Source organism: Astyanax mexicanus, chromosome 9, assembly GCF_023375975.1.
Source record: "Astyanax mexicanus isolate ESR-SI-001 chromosome 9, AstMex3_surface, whole genome shotgun sequence".
NCBI classification, from domain to species: domain Eukaryota; kingdom Metazoa; phylum Chordata; class Actinopteri; order Characiformes; family Acestrorhamphidae; genus Astyanax; species Astyanax mexicanus.
In genome coordinates this window covers 35733095-35751081 of record NC_064416.1, presented here as the reverse complement: position 1 = coordinate 35751081, position 17987 = coordinate 35733095, and the positions used below count along the sequence as shown (strand labels likewise).

At 40.5% G+C, this 17987-nt stretch overlaps 1 protein-coding gene across 1 annotated transcript in view; it reads left to right on the top strand.

Moving 5' to 3' along the window:
* Positions 1 to 17987, top strand: part of LOC103046797 (TCDD-inducible poly(ADP-ribose) polymerase) — a 38231-nt gene that overhangs the window by 15591 nt on the left and 4653 nt on the right. Inside the window, exons 3-5 of the mRNA XM_007232089.4 lie at positions 7674 to 7860; positions 9455 to 9642; positions 15831 to 16091. Of these exons, the coding sequence (XP_007232151.2) occupies positions 7674 to 7860; positions 9455 to 9642; positions 15831 to 16091 (636 nt within the window). The remainder of the gene's footprint in view (positions 1 to 7673; positions 7861 to 9454; positions 9643 to 15830; positions 16092 to 17987) is intronic.

Sequence of the window (17987 nt, the reverse complement as noted above, 5' to 3'; positions counted from 1 at the left end):
TCCATTTTTTAAGGTTGATACACTCTGTGTGTACAGACAAGCAACTTACGGGTTATCCTACAGGAAAGTGTAGCATTCTTAAGCTTCCATGGAACATGACAAAACTAGTAAAACAATGGCATCTTAACCTGCATTTAAACTGTTCATGAATATTAATACTGTGTTTTTGAGAATCTATACAGTTTTGCAAAGCATTACATTGTAATACTTAGATTTTTTACCTCTAACATGGTGTTTTGCTATTGCTGAAAGTTTGCAGTCACCCCTGTAGCTGCAGCATCAGGAAGTGGAAGATGAATTTATAACAGTGCTGATACTGATGGTTGGGGAAGACTGTGCATATTTGTATGTGTGTGTGTGTGTTTCTAAGCTACAGAGATTACACTGCTGATGTCAGGAAATCGTGAGCATGGAGCGACTCTGATGCCGGTCAGTGTGTGTGTGTGTGTGTGTGTGTGTAAGTGTGTTTTTCTGGAAGACGCTCCGTGACTCGGCAGCTCCGTGCTGAAACCAGTGACACAGCGTTTTGAGCAGAAACACACACTGGAGTGTGAAACTGTGACTGGGTTGCTTTCAAATGGGGAACTCATGACCAGTCACTTCTCTGCTTCTCTGATGACCTACTGATGACTCCTTAAGATTGTGTTTGTGTATGAGTGTGTGTGTGTGTGTGTGTGTGTGTGTGTTTAGGCATGCAGTGAGGTGTGACAGTGACGAGAAAGATCTTATACTGATTTGCATTTTATGTTTTGGTTTGTGCAGGGTGTAGTCGGTTAGGCTTGTGTGAGTTTCTAACATTTCTAACTGTAACTCTAAACATATCCAGTCACCCGTTCTAATGAGGAAATTCAGCTACTGTAACAGAATGAGATGCTCTGGAGGAGAGCATGTCCAGCGTGGCACGCATGGACTAGGTGGTATAAAGATTTTCAGCATGCAGATCCGAATGCAGGAACAGTGGAATTTCATGATTTGCAGTGATGGAAGTAAATTTTTGCCACTATGGCTCGTCCAACATCAGTACTTCGCCATACTACTGCTCTCGGGGTTGAATGCAATCAAATCCTCACAGCATCAGAACTCAGCTTTGCTTTTTTCCAATCAATTTCTCTATTTTAATACCAGAATGCACTGATATGTAGAAACAGTGGACCAAAGCCAATATCTGATACATGCACAATGTGGACAAAAGTATTGGGAAGGCTTTCTATTGTACTACATTGTAGTAAGGATTTGGTTGCATTCAGCCACAAGAGGGTTAGTCACAGCCACAAGATCACGATGTTTAATAATAATCCCTCCTCATCCTGCCTTCTCAAGTTAGATAGTCAAGCTAGAAAAGCTGTGTTGATGAACGTGTCTGTTAGAATTGATGTCAACGAACATTTGCATATGCAGTTGATGTATAAGTGCGTGTGTTTGTGTGTATGTGTGTGTGTGTGTGTGTGTGTGTGTGCATGCTTCAGTTCCTGTACATGTTGTATCTAAATGTGGTCTTTACTGTAAGTTCCTCCTCAGCTGCAGTCACACTTACGGACTGCCGCTGATGATAATGACGACTGTGTGAGTGTGTGTGTGTGTGTGTGTTCCCTACAGATATACTGGATGTGGTGTGTATGTGTGTGTGTGCCCAGCACAGGAAGTCCTGGACATGTTGTAGAGCAGTGTGTGCTGTTTCTGTGCTTCTGTGGGGTGTGTGTCTGTGGCTAATGGGCGTGTGTGTGTGTGTGTGTTCCAGTGTAAGCACTTTGTGTGTTTGTTTCTGTTAGACAGGGAGGTTGCGTATGTGTGTGTGTGAGTGTGTGTGTGTGTGTGTGTGTGTGTGTGTGAGTGTGTGTTTGGGGGATGGGAGATGTGTTGTGAAGGCAAAACTGACAGGGAATGTTCCCAGCGGGGTGTGTGTGTGTGTGTGTGTGTGTGTGTGTGTGAGAGAGAGAGAGAGAGAGAGAGAGAGAGAGAGAGAGAGAGAAGCTACGTGTGGTCGGGTGCATATGTTTGTATTTGACTCAATTCAGTTGGTCAGTAATGACATAATGCTGTGATAATGATCTCTTTCTCTTAGTATCTCTCTTTCTCTCTTTTTTAGCGTCTCTCTCTCTCTCTCTCTCTCTCTTTCTTTCTCTCTCTCTCTCTATTTCTCTCTCTCTCTCTTTATGTTTAAATGTTTGTAGACACCCATTTCAATAAATGGAAATGCACACACAGCTTGTCTAATCCCTGTATATAAGTATTGCCAATAGAATAGGACTCTCTGGAGGAGATAATAGACAGGAATCTATTGGTATGGAGCTGTGGAGCAGTGAAACTGTGTCTATAGAATGATGGTGCGCCAACCAATATTTTGGGATGAATATTGTTGGGATTTCTGTTTTAAACTAAGTAGTGAGGCTATAGAGTCCGTTAAAAGAAACTATGCTCAAAAACCAACTAGTTCTACATGTACAGTCTTGATGTTTGAGTGTATTTGACTTGACCAATAAAGTATATCACAGTATTCTGGCGGTTTTACTGTATATCACAGTATTTTTATTTTTTGAGTGCATTTTATTTATTTTTTTTCTATGACTGGGCTTTAATATAGGTTTGTGATTTATTATACTGTTAGGAGTACATATAATATTAATCACTAAGGCTTAAAATGACGGCTTTGATTACTATTGGGTTTAATTTATCTAAAAAAATAAACAATATATGAAAAAATCTGACTATGTTAGCAGAAAAACAGCTGAAGATTATAAACAATAGACCACAAAAAGAGATACGCCAACAACTTTAACACGGCTTCCTTTACAAAACTAAATATTTTAATAAATAGTTGAAGCCAGTAGAGGCATTACAATATTAAAATACTGTCTTTTCACAATTCCCACAATTCTCTTCTTTCTCCAGTAAACAAATACATTCAGTTCAGTGTGCATTAATATTACCCTTCAAGCTACAGTATTTATATATTTACACAGGGCTATAGTTACTGCTCACTTCGTATGCTCGAGTTTTAGGGAGTTTTATCACTTGCTGAATAAATGATTGTGTAGTCATCTGTGGGATTTTTGGGCTCGTCTGTGGGATAAAGTGCTGTTCTCAGGCAGGATGGAGCGAAAGATGAGTGTTTAGGCTCCAAAGTGCTGAGCTTCTATCAACTCCAGTCTGTTAGCATGTTATGCTAATTGGCTAGCATTAGCTAGTGCTCTGTCCCAGCATGCTTCTTTGGCAGCAATGTTCTTCACTGTGTGCTTCTACACACAGCGCTCCACAGTGCCTCTAGCGGTATGGCGGTATGAGAAAAATGCATACCAGTTCTTGTTTTCCCTCCGATGTACCGTATGAACCGGTATATCGCCCAGCACTATTTTAACTTCTACATTACTTAGTTAAAACCTAGCTAGTATTAATAATTAGTACACAATTTGGACGCGTCCCTGTATCTTTTTGTACTATTCACATATCTCTCCTACATCATCACTTAATTATTCTTCTCTGTTGTTTCTCTGTGATATAAACTGGTACCAAATTCAGACATAACAATACAGAAGTTGCAATTTATCAAAATTCCCAACAACTAGAACCGGAACGTAGTGTCAAGCCCCTCAGTCTGCACTAGCATCTGCTTGGAGCATCTTGGTGCTGTGGTGGGTGTTTTTTTTTTTTTTGTGTGTTGTTTTAGTTTTGCTTGGTGGGCAGAAGTCTGAAGAGCTGAGCTAGTGAGCAGCCATCTGGCGGAGAGGTGAAACGTAGAGGAGATGGAATGATAAGTACGTGCAAGCAGCACGAGCGGCACAGATTCGCTGACTGAAGTGGCCACAGAAAGGGAAATGAGAGTGCAGGCTGACTCCAGAGAAGAAAATGTTGGCTGCTCTCTTTCTCTTTCTCTCTCTCTCTCCATCTCTTGCTCGCTCAGATTTGACTCTGTGCCAGACGAAGAGTAAGTAAGATCTGATGTGGAAAACATCGCAAGCAAAAACAAGCCATAGCCCATTCTCCACGTACACAGAGAGAGAGAGAGAGAGAGAGAAAGAGGTAGAAAAGAAAAGCAAATACACACAAACACAAGGACAACAGTATTTGGACACATTGTTTTACTAGACTCTGAAACATTGCTGTGAGGATTTGATTGCATTAATCATCAAGAACATTAGTGAGAACAGAATAATGGATGATCACACAAGCTTATCCACAGCTCCCTAACTATTATTGTAAAGAACACAGCTCTACTGCTCCACAGCTCAATATACTGGGAGGCTATATACCACACTAGCCCTTGACTGGTGTTAGCTATGTCTGGTGTTAGCCATGTCTTGTGCTAGCAATGACTAGTGCTTGCCATGTCTAGTGCTAGCCATGGCTGCTGCCAGCCATGGCTGGTTTTGGCTGTGAGTGGTGTTAGCCATGAGTGATATTAGCCATGTCTGCTTAAAGCCCTGACTGGTGTTAGCCTTGAGTGGTGTTAGCCATGTTTGGTGCTAGACATGTCTGATGCTAGCAATGACTAGTGCTAGCCATGTCTGGTCTTAGCCATATCTGGTGCTAGCCATAACTAGTGCTAGCCATGTCTGGTGCCAGCCATGTCTGGTCTTAACCATACCTAGTGCTAGGCATGTCTGGTGTTAGCCATAACTAGTGCTAGGCATGTCTGGTCTTAACCATGTCTGATGCTAGCCATAACTAGTGCTAGCCATGTCTGGTCTTAACCATACCTAGTGCTAAGCATGTCTGGTGTTAGCCATAACTAGTGCTAGGCATGTCTGGTCTTAGCCATGTCTGATGCTAGCCATAACTAGTGCTAGCCATGTCTGGTCTTAACCATACCTAGTGCTAGGCATGTCTGGTGTTAGCCATGACTGGTGCTAGCCAATGTCATGGTCATACTTTTCTACAGGGTCTAGACAAGTACATTGTGCATTTGTACAATTGTGTAAGCAATGGGTGCCTCATAAAACTAAGTTGAATGCATATATTATAAAGAGGTTCCAAAACATTTGGACATAGAATTATTAAGGGCTGAATTTTGGTTGAATCAAAAATGTAAAATATTTAGTCAATTCATTTTAATTTGCTTATATTCAGTAAACATCCCTATTATAATTTTTTTTTCAAGTTTTTCATAGCATTTATTCTTATATAAAAGAGGCAATATGTTATAATGGCTGACCATAATGGTATTGTTATGTATTTGGTTTTAAACCAGTAAAAACAGATGTAACGGTCCTCTATAGCAGCAGTGCTGCTCGTCCAGGCCTCGTGTTCCAGGCTAGATTGGCCAGCACTCTTGGCTATAGGACAGTGTGTATGTCTGAATTGCATCCAGCTCCAGTCTGAGAGCCCTGCTGGTGCCCAGAATGATTCTGTCACTGTTTAATTATGTAGCCGTATTTGTTTTTGCCATCGCGAGTCTCTCTCTCTGGTCTGTTTAGTCTAGCTCATGTCTCTGTCGTACTTGTCTGCTGTGTGTTTGTTGGGTTTGGTGAGGGTTTTTCTCGTCCATTTATTGTCCACCCTTCCTTCCAGCGTCTGTCTGCCATGCTTTAACATGCAGTCTGTCTATCTCTCTTTCTTTTCTTTCTTTCTTTCTCTCTCTCTCTCTTTGACTGCCTTTTTCTCTGTGTCTCTCGGCCTGGCATGATTCATTCTCTATTGTCTGGCCGTTCTCTCATATGCTGTATTCACTGTGAGTTATTATCAGTTCAGGTTTGACTCTGATGGCATTGAGCTTGAGACCACAGTGGGTGGATGGATGGATGGACTGACAGTGGGATCATGTTACTGACCGCTGATGTATCAGAGTCTCATAAATGTGCTCCGGGCAGGTAATCAGTCCGGCCTTTGACGGTGCTGTGTTTTGAGAGGCAGAACAGAGTTGAAGTGTAGGTGTGCTGGGTCGGATATCACTCCTTCAAAGCGTGCTCGTTCTTTGTGGTGCACCAGCATCTGTTTGAAGTCGTTGATGCTTCATTTGTTTTTTTTTCTGGAGCATGACCCAATTTAACGTGTGACATGATGCGATATCTGATTTTCCACCAGTGGACTGTGTGCACACATAAAATCCCTCAAATCTTTTCAAATCAGATTTGAACCACGTTTATTGTAAACTGGATACTTGTCTGATTTGTGGAGAATCGGCATGAATGTGAACAGTCAGATCAGTTTTCATGTGCCGGTAATATTACTCCAGTACCAGTCCACATTCTTCTTCTTCTCACATTCACTGAAAGTTATGTATGTAAGCTATATACTGTATGTATCTCTCAGCTTGCCCAGAAATGCATGTGTAAAGAGTGTCCCTTATTCTTAATGATCACATTGATATTGTTATGTAATGGTCCTCTATAGCAGCAGTACTGCTCATCCACACCTTGCATTTCAGGCTAGATTAGCCGCCACTCTTGTCTATAGGACAGTGTGTATGTCTGAATTGCTTGTATGTAAGCTGTATCTATCTCTCAGCTTGTCCAGAAATGCATGTGTAAAGAGTGGCTAAAGGTGTGAATTCTACTTCCCAAATATAGGGGAATACAATATTTCTAACAAATAAGAAATATGTAGACTTATGGTAAGGTAAAAAAATATAAATACTTAACACTTAAGCATCTTTTTGTCTCAAATAAAAACTGATCTATTCATATGAATAAATATAATTTATTTGGTTGGCCTGGTTTGAGGCGTTTCCCTGAGAATTACTTTTCCCTGAAGAGCTCGAACAGACAGGTTTGGAAAACAGGTCTACTTCATGTCTGAACAGGGTTTTGTGTGTGTATGCATGCGTGTGTGGGATGCCCAGCCAGTTCCCCTTGATCGGCTCTGGCTTTGAGCTTACAGCTCCGGTCAGACTTTTAACCCTCGACCTGTAATCCGCTTTGCGTTTGAGAGTGAGTGTGATCGATAAGACTGTTATTAGAGTGGGCTGTCTAGCCCAGTACTGACCTAAAAAGCTGAGGACCACATGCGTGTGTGTGTGTGTGTGTGTGTTATGTGTGTGTTGGGGGGAAGTGTGTGGCAGGAGCAGTTAGCGAGGTCAACCTCACTCTCTCTGCCCAGGGGACACAGTCTGTCTGTGTCTGACTTGTCTGGAGAGGAACTGTCTCCACTGGCCCCTTCAAACATAAATCAACCACATGTCCATTCCATTAGACGTGGTGACAGCAGTGATGTATTTCACCAATTTACCGATCAGCCATAACATTAGTACCATAAGTAAAAAACATTGATTACCAGTATACAGCTTTCTAAAAAATAAGAGACCACTTCAAAATGAGAAGTTTCTATGATTTTACCAAATTACAAACCTCTGGAATATAATCAAGAGGAAGATGGATGATCACAAGCCATCAAACCAAACTGAACTGCTTGAATTTTTGCAGCAGGAGTGGCATAAAGTTATCCAAAAGCAGTGTGTAAGACTGGTGGAGGAGAACATGCCAAGATGCATGAAACCTGTGATTAAAAACCAAGGTTATTCCACCAAATAATGATTTCTGAACTTTATGAATATGAACTTGTTTTTTTGCATCATTTAAGGTATTAGGACTCTGATCTGTTGTGGTGACAGAATCAGTTGGTACTAATGTTATAGCTGATCGTTCAGAACTTTAGAAGTATAAGTTTGGAGTATTTGTTTGGAATTATTATAGGCTACTGAATGTATGCTGACCATGTTTTTGTCTGTCTTCTCTACACAGGGGTCGAGTGTTCATGTTAGACTTCAGTGCCATGAGAGTATGTGACCTGGAGTTTGACCTCGTCAGGCGTCTGTCCACAGCCTCCAGCTCCGGGACCACGCCTTCCAGCACAAACCCCGCCCCTAGCTGCCTCACAGTGTGGAAGTATTACTGCAGAGACAACTTCGGCTGGAGGGAGTACTCAGAGGTGAGGCACTGATTGGTAATATCAATAGATATCAATAGATCAATACGACCAGCATGACCTTTGTTAATTGACCTAATTCAGCTTAAATCAAATAAAAGAGTGTAAGCTGATTTAGCAGTATGCATAAGATACATTTTTGCCTAAATGTCCAGCTTTGGACCATCAAAGATCAGCTGACCAAAGCAAAAATGAATTGACATTGACTAGTGTTGTGTCCTGTGACTTTTACCATGTCCTGTGGAAGCTATTAAACACTACACTAATCGTGAGAAAAAGAAATATTATTACCCATTGTATTGTCCACTGTATAAAATATATGTTACTTATATTATTTAGAGATCCACCGATGTGGGATTGCTGTGCCAATGCCAATATACACATTTATATCTTACAAAGACTCTGGTATAAGTTTATAACTTTAAAAAATGACAATATACACATTTATATCTTACAGAGGGACCAGACACTCTGGTATAAGTTTATAACTTCAAAAAATGAGCTTAAATCAGTTGATTTTAAAGCAACGCCTATTGTGGTGGTGTGGTCAGCATCACTTATACAATAAATATACCAGGAAGTATCGATTTCAAATATTGTCCATATTGGCGGAAGATTATAAAAAACACAATTATCGGCCGATACTGTTATTATTATATGTCAATAATAGAAGAAGATTTTAGCTTTTTTATTTACATTTGATTTCATTAGCAGCATTAGCTTAGCATCTCCCTCTCTAAACCAATCAAGCACACCAAATAAACACACATCAGATATCAAACATGTCTTGATTGATCAACCTGCGTATCTTCATATCTGGCATCAGATATCAAATGCGTCAGGTAGTTAATCAATAAAGATTTGTTGCCAAACTAGTCTTTTAACAGCCTCACAAAACTACACACTACACCACTACTAAATGCTCCACTCAGAACATCCAGCATGGGTAATAATTAAGCAAGGTAAATATTATGCAAAGTAAATTATGCAAAGTGGTCCCTCATACCTTTGCAGTTATTGCAAACCATGTTGGAAAATCCTCTGAGCAGTGTAAATGTCAGGTTTTAAAACAATAAACGTTTATTAATTTTTTTTGTATTTTTTTGGGAGTGTAGTCTAGTATCAGGTTTTCTGAACACGGGCTGTGTTCTAAACTGTTCGAAACAAAGGTGTTACATAGAGAATTAATATGAACTAAGTTTACATTTTTTAAATTAAAAAGGTTAAATGTTGTGAACTGTTTGCCTATTAGGAATATTCAGTCACAGGTTCTAGGGTTTTGAATGTGTGTATCTCACTCACACACACATCCACACACACATCCACACATCAGAGAAAACGCTTTGAGTTCTGCCCACACACAGCCATCTGAAATCAGGCCATTGCATAAGCGTTCCTTTTCGAAATGAATCTATTTATTTCCTTTCCCAAATCTCCTGCGATGGATGCGGGCTGACTAGCACTCCAGATGAAGCGAGTGGGAGCGCGAGAACTGTGTGAATGTGCTGTTCTCTCTCTTTGTCTCTGTCTGTTGTGCTTTTCATGCACTTCATCTCTCTGTATTCTTCTAACTCACTCGTTCTTCTGTGTCCCGCAGCCGGTGGTGCGATTAATCGAGGAGGCGAGCGGGCGGGGTCTGAAGGAGGTGCGCTTCATCACCCTACAGAACCAGTACATCCTGAACATCCGCGAGGGCTTCCAGCAGAACGCCGTCTTCGGCTTCCGCCGTCAGATCAAGAAAAGGCCTCTGTTCATGTCCTCTGTCAGGCTCTCCCCATATTTACAGTGAGTGTCTTTTTATATAAAAAAAACTGTAATAAATACAAGCAGTCGTACACAGCCTCGTCCTCTATCCAGGCCCAAAGAAGAATATTCGCTATTAACCACCACAAACATTGTGGGTAAACCCGATTAATCGTGATTGTCTTACACGTAAAATTGTGTATTTATATAATGTTTATATGAGTGGGCAAAATATGCATGTTATTTAATGTGGTTGACGCTTGACCAAGGTGGTGGTTTATATTAGTGGGAAAGGGTTATTATACTGTTTATAATAAAGTCAGAACCCGTGTTGGTGCTACATAAATTTTAGTACCATAATGTACAGCTCTGGAAAAAAATAAAAGACCACTTCAGTTTCGAATCAGTTTTTCTGAACCCTGCTTTCCTGGTTTCTGTGATAAAATATATTGTCATTTAGAGCATTTATTTGAAGAAAACGAGAAATGGCTGAAATAAAAAAAAAGACGCAGATCTTTCAGACCTCAAATAATGCAAAGAAAACAAGTTCATATTCATAAAGTTTTAGGAGTTCAGAAATTAAAATTTTCTTCAATTACTTAGTTTTTTAATCACAGTTTTCAATGTTCTCCTCCACCAGTCTTACACACTGCTTTTGGGTAATTTTATGCCACTCCTGGTGCAAAAAATTCAAGCAGTTCAGCTTGGTTTAAGGGCTTGTGATTATGTATCTTCCTCTTGATTATATTCCAGAGGAATTTCAATTTGGTAAAAATCAAAGAAACTTTTCATTTTTCAGTGGTCTCTTATTTATTTTTTCACATACATGCTGCTCCAGGTATATAAATAATAATTTCTATTGAGCTGTCATGGTATAGGGCTTGTATAGAGCCACTACCTTTACTAAATAACCCTTAAGTAATCTTTTTTTTTTCTTTTTCTGAATCTCAGCTCCTTTGATTTTGGTCTGTCTACCTTTAGTTGTGAATATAGTTTGGGGTCTGGATGAACTTCCCCTTTAATACCTTCAGTAGTGAAAGTATGAGGAGTAGAAAGCACCCAACCTTTATACTGAATCTCACAGTCACACAGTACATATCCAGTACTGACTGATAAATGAACTTTACACTTTCACTTTGTAATAAATGCCAGCCCCTCTCTCAGTTTATACACTCCAGAACCAAAACCAGTATGAGAAAATGGCTCATGCTTGCCAGAGACAAGACCCCCTCCCCTCCCAGTCTCTCAGCAGAGTGTCTGGGTACTGTTCGTACTTCAGGAACGCTGTGCTGCTGTTGCTTCATATACCTGCCACTGTCCGTCCTGCTGGCTGTCCATCCTGCTTTTACAGCCGGACAGAGCGATGTGCTCCGGCTCTCATTTTCTGAAGAGCGAAACAGACAGAGAGCAGCAGATGTGAGAACAGGAAGAATGGAGGAGTGAGGAGAGAAACGTAAATTGGTTCCAGACTGGTGGAGCAAGGGGAACTCGAGAGGAACGTGACTGTTAGGGAAGCAGGGCTCTTTGGGCCAGACGGTTTCAGTTCAGACCCCCCTTTACTCCTTTTCCCCCCCTCTCTCTCTCTTTCTCTCTCTCACTGCTGCATCTGTTCCTCAACTCCTCCGGTCAGGACTGTGCAGGGCGTGAAGCTTATGACCAGCTTCTCTCATTTACACAGAGCTGTATCTGTTGCCAAATGTGGAAAGAAGTAGCTCAGGTTGCCAGTTCAAGTACAGTCCTAAAAATAAAGTTGTCACAGAGGGTTCATTGATTTAAGATGTGTCAAAAACTATGACAAATATGTAAAATGTATAAAAGTACATTTTTAAATTTTTGCTGTACAGAAATCGTCTCTAGCTGAGCAAGACGTGTCTTTAGCTGTCCATTATTGTCTTAAGCTATTTGAAACTGAACAGCACATGATACCGTAGAAACCACATGACAAACCACATTAACACGTCTATTGCAGTCAGCATCCCAATTTAATTTTGAGGCAGGTGATTTAGGGACTCCCCATTCTATTACTCTACTTTTTCTTTCAGTTTGCACAATGCTAACTGTGGTTAGCTTTGCTAAAAGGGCTAAAAGTAATCTGTAACTATTAAACAAATATACTTAAACCATGCTAAGGCCCAATCCCCTAACCCTCTGTTTTGCGTATGTAGGTCTAGGAGTAGGGTGTAGGGTGTTTACTTTCAATTTCTATATTTTGGTAATGTATCATCTACGTCAAGCCAAAGGAGAGGCTTATTCCACCATCTGATATGGCAAACTGAAAGTAGAGCAAGAGACATTGAGTCAGAGAATAGAGAGTACCTAAATCCCACACCTGCATGATAATGCACTGAATTGAGAAGTGGTCTCAAATAGACAACTGCTTATATGCTTTCTTCAGTGGTTTCTGTGGTGTAACCTTGCTATTATTAGAGATGCAGTACTATCAAAATTTAATCTGTGTTTGTAGATAAAAATGAATAGAGGAAAAGAATGTAGGAAGCTGATAGGTGTTAACATCTAACAGCTATATTTCAAACCAATACTTGATCATGTATTTATTCCACAACATTTTTTTTTTTACAATATAAAAAACAGTACAAAAAAAAAAAGAATGTTAACAGGGCAATAATAGTGTTTAGCTATAGGAACATTTTCTGCAACTGCAACAATAATTTTACTGTAATACGTTGTCTCTAGCTATCTTTAGTTACGTGACATTTGATGTGATATTTGAACTGTCTTAAGATATCCAAAACTGTCTTGAACTATCTGAGAATCTGAAACTGTCTTAAGCTATCTTAATCTGTCTTAAGATATCCAAAACATTTTTAAGCTATCTGAATATCGGAAACTGTCTTAAGCTATTTTAAACTGTCTTAAACTATCCAAAACTGCCTTAAGCTATCTAAAAATCTGAAACTGTCTTAAGATACTCAAAACTGTCTTAAACTGTCTAAAACTGTTTTAACCTATCTGAAACTGTCTTAAGCTATCTAAAAATCTGAAATTGTCTTAAGCCACCCAAAACTGTCTTAAACTGTCTAAAACTGTTTTAACCTATCTGAAACTGTCTTAAGCTATCTAAAAATCTGAAATTGTCTTAAGCCACCCAAAACTGTCTTAAACTGTCTAAAACTGTTTTGACCTATCTAAAACTGTCTTAAGTTATTTAATACTGTCTTAAGCTCTCAAAAACCTTTCTTTAGCTATATAAAATTGCAATTAGTTAGTAAAAATCTTTTTAGCTATGCTTAAAATCGCTTTTGCCCTCACTTGTCTCCTACCCAACAGCATGTAATACAATGTGAGAACACACATAAGCAGATTAAAGCTTACTTAAGCCTGTTACTCTATGTTTAAAAGCCTTCATTGATCATTAGCAACATCAGCATCGAAGCTCCAGTGCACAGCGTTAAGGCTAATGCTAAAAATTGCTTATAATTTGTAGTGGGATTAAATGTGTCTGATTAAATACGTGTCAGACTGCTGCTCTAAGCTCTGTGTATCTGTGAGCATGTTCCCCCGGTGCTGAGGGGGTCAGGGCTGGTTGTGTCCCCGCGCCGGGTGTGAGCGACTCTGGGCCTCGCAGCTGGAGGCTCCCGCTGTGGCAGGAACAAGCTGTCCTGAGCTCAGGGGTGGAAGCCATTAGCCTGAGTGGCAGCTTGGCTGTGCTTCTGCCCACACTAGGCCAGTTACTGCTCAGCAAGCGGCATAAATCTCTCTCTGTCTCTCTAACACACACACACAGACATACATACACGGACAGACATACATGTATGATCACATACCCAGTAAGATATATTGTTATCATGTAATACGCTGTAATCCTGGATGAGTTGAGTTTACTTAAAAAATGTAAGAAAACTGGTTGCCTAAAAAAAAAAAAAGTCTTAATCAGTTGCTTTGCACAATAGTTCTACTTTAAGTTTTACATTCAGGTGAATAAAACTGATTTCTATGTAGTTTTGTTTAGTAAACAGTAAAAAAGTAAAATACTGATTTGAAATATTCATAGAAAATTTTATAGTGTTTGTTTTACTGCAAAATGTCTGAGTTTTAAACCTAGTTTTACTCTTATTTCATAAAAGTATAACTCATATTAGCTATATGTCAAATGCAGACAGCATAATTAAATAAATAAAAAATGCAATAAAAATAAATAATAAGATAAATAGTACTATTTTATTAAAGCCTACAATAAGCCAGACAGTTAACTATTATATTTGGCCGGAAAGTTTACCAAAAGTAGATTGGGGAGATTGACTACACACTGATGGTTGGTGTCAGTGTCAGTGACTGGAGGACACACCCAGTATGCAAATAGATGGTGCCAGAAACCAATGGAAAAGAAATTTCCAGTGCCAGTAGAATGAAGTCATATTATATTAATTATTAATTATTAGTTAATTCACCACACAGATCCCGTGAAAAAAAGAATAAAGCTACAAAATATGGTCAAATGTTCAAAAACTCAAAATAGTTCAGTAGTGTTTTACATACAACTTTGACTTTATTGACTAATTTGAGTTTTACAGTCTAAATAAAGAGCTGGATTCTCTCTCACACACACAGACACGTACTCAGAAATGGATTTATTCAGAATTTTTTCTCTCGTTTGCCCCCTTTCCCTTTCTTTTCCTCCCTCCATTTCTCCTCCATTTCCTCATTCCTACTGGGAGCTTCTCCGAAACATATGGAAAATAAATCCTCTGCAATTCTAGGAACGACAGTCGGCACAACATGTGTGCGAGAGAAAGAGAGAGAGAGAGAGAGAAAGAGAGATATAGCGAGAGAGATAGAAAGAGAGAGACAGAGAGATAGAAAGAGAGAGAGGGCTCAGTTGAGCTCAGGTAGGGGATGAGTCAGTAAGTAGTCACGCTGACTGAAGCAATATCGTCTACCTGGCTGGAGTCTAAAAAGATACACAGTGTCACGACGAGGTGGAACACTAAGGCCTGACCCCGACTGAAAGCCCCCCCCCTCCACCCCACTCCCTATCCCCTCCCACGGGCACAACTGCTCTACAAACCTGGCACCTCCCCTGTACCCTGAAGCTCTGTTCAGACGAGCATCAGTCAGCCCAGCTGCTTTGAGTTCCACAGAGATGTTGATTTGATTGCACAAGTTAAGGTAAAAAATGCAAAGCAGCGTTTCCTTGCCCGGTCTGTACTTTCAGTTCATTCACGAGAACATCCTGCTTCACCCAATCAGTCCTCAGACGCCCATCAATGTGCTCTAGCCTAGTTTCCAGTAGTCCAGTGGGCCAGTAGGTCTAGACCAGTCATTTAAAAATGACTTAAAACGAACATTATGACATGATCCTGCTGATAGTAATGATTATTTTGTCAGGTATGTCCCAACTTTTGCCATGTCCCATGAAAGATCTGAAACAATTTTCAGATCCAGATGATGCCGGTCACGATGATGGCACGGCGCTAATTAAGATTTTACCAGATTGTAACAGAATATAATATAATCAAAAGGAAGATGGATGATCACAAGCCATCAAATCAAACTGAACTGCTTGAATTTTTGCACCAGGAGTAAAGGCATAAAGTTATCCAAAAGCAGTGTGTAAGACTGGTGGAGGAGAACATGATGCCAAGATGCATGAAAACTGTAGAACACGTTCTACATTTACCTATAAATAGCAAAATCAGAGAAACTGATTGAGAAACTTAAGTGGTCTCTTATTTTTTCCCGAGCTGTATATCCAGGTACTGAATTAAATAATGCTGGACAGATAAAATCAGATATCTTGCTGATATTATTTAATGGGAAATGAGAACAGTGTGAATTTTCCTTTTGCTACAGACAACAAAAACGTTATACCTGATGGCCTATTCAGGCTATTTTTGGCAACGATATTGTGTATAATACAGTATGGCACACCCCTGTACTGTATTTATAACTCGTTTATTGTCATTTTATTCATATATTTATTTTTTACAACATTGTTTCTGAATCCTAGTGCTGGACTAACATTTCTTTGCCTTGGATTGAGGTTTTTGTTTTCCATCACACCCAGTTCACCTCAGAAAAGGCCTATGTGTTCTAAAATGGGCGCTAATACTTAAGCACTATAATATGAATCTAATCTAGTGGTCTACATGTAGTTTTAAGTTCTGTCTCTGCACTGGATAAGAGCTTCTGCTGACTGAATGAATATACTGTAATAATAAAGTGAGCACTAAGCATTCTACTAACCACCAATGTTCTTCTCCTGTCTGCAGAACTCTAGGTGGTCTCTACGCTCTGGAAGCGTCAGGACCACAACCTCTCTCCCCGACGTCGACCACCGCCCCCCGGGCGTTCCCCGAGACGTGGGTCCCCATGAGCCAGAGTTTGGACTTTGTTCAGGTGCCCGTCGCCCGCGATGACCGCAGCTACCGCACCGTCTACAACCTCTTCCACAAGACCGTGTCCGAGACCAAATTCCGCATCCTGAAGATCCTGCGTGTGCAGAACCCCTTTCTCTGGGAGAAATACAAGAGGTGAGAATCATTATATAGCGGCTGCTATATATAACAGATAGGTATCATTGGACAGTAACTTGTGTCATGTCCCCATGATGTGTGTGTGTTGGGGGGGGGGGGGGGGGGTTGAGGTCTTCTTTATTGAATGTGGATATAATAGTGTGGTCACATGGACAATTCTAGCCAGAAGCTGCCGGTCACAACAGATTCCTGGTAAACATATGCCTATACAACTTTGGAAATGAAAATGGAACGTCAGGGTATTTTGAAACTGTAAGCAATACGATTTATTATTTATTAAATATAAAATTATAAAATAGATAATTACCCAACAATAAAGTAGAGAAAGCAGAGCCATGTTTTTTAAAGGGGTTTAAAGCTTCTATGCCCCCCCAGAGAGGCCTCAGAGTGGGCAGCCCTGTAGGAGGGAGTGAAAACACTCAGTTTCTTTTTTGCTTTTTTATTGTTGTTGTTTTTCACCGCTTGTTCAGTAACAGTCCTCGCTGAATTTCCGTGGTACGGAAGCAGGTGTGTGTGTGTGTGTTGCAGGTGTGCGAGAAATGAAGTTCTGAAGTTCTGAAGCATGTGTGTGTGAAATGTGGAACACGCTCAGAGGAAGTTTGTGGGGGAGGAAAAGGTGCTAGGAGTCACGCTGGCGTGTGTGTATGTATGTGTGTGTTTGTGTGTGTGTGTGTGTGTGTGTGTGTGTGTTTGTGTGTGTGGGAGGACGAGTTGTTGGGGTTTGCGAGGTGCCATGCTGCTGTTGTTCTTTAATATGCCATCGTCATGGAAACACGGGCTAAGGGGGGAAAGGTGGCAGAGAGGTGGGCTGCTGCTGCTGCTGCTGACTCACTGTGGTTTGAGTGTGTGTGTGTTTGTGTGTGTGTGTATGCACTGACACTGAGCTCACTCATGCTGCAGCTTCAGGTAGCTTTTGCAGGTGTGTGTATTTATGTGTGTGTGTGTGTTTGTATTTTTTACATTTTAGTAGTTTTGTAATTGATTTTAAGGTTTTATTTGGTATTTACGGTTTATGATATTGAAAAAAGTGACAAAAATAAGGAAAACCTTTGGCCCAATGTTTTGTTGAATTGTTTTGGTAGACTATTGTTATATAGAGTACTAGTCAAAAGTCTGGACACCTCTTCCAATTCAATGTGTTTTTTCTTCCTCTTTATGATTTTTTTACATTGTAAACTTATTCATAAAACACAGTTACTTCCGACCCTGCAATGTGACTGGCTGAGAGGCACTGTGGCCAATATTACAGCATAGCAGTGCCAATATTACATATTATAACACTCCCTCCTGTGTATTGTTGCTTAATTGAAGACATTACACCTATACATATATCGTAACCCCTATATCGTGATGCGTATCATATCGCCAACTTCTTTCCAATGCACAGTCATACACAGTGTGTATAATGTCTGAATGGGCCATATATAACATGTTCAGGTCTTGTGGATTGGAAGGTACACAGTGTGTTGGCACTATCTTTATACTCTGACGTGTGTGTGCGTATATGTGTGTGTGTGTTTGTGAGGCAGGGACAGAAAAAAGAAAGAGAGAGAGAGAGAAGATTTAAGGTGAAACAGGCAGAAAGCCAGTGCACTGCAGGGAGCGAGGGATGAGAGGAAGGTGGTGAGAGAGCAGCAGAGAACGAGAGAGAGAAGCAATTGTTAATGCAGGCGAAACAGAACCCGCGGCAGGGCCGTCCGGGGTCAGCACGGCTCTGTGTGTGTGTGAGTGTGAGGGGGAGAGAGTGTGAATCAGACAGACACAGCTCGGCACAGTGACAGACTGCGGCTGGTCAGTAGCTACGGGGGTCAGCAGAGGTCAGGCGGTGTCGTGGCCGCATGCTTGGCTGGACTAGATACACAGAAACACGCACACAAAAACACACACACACTC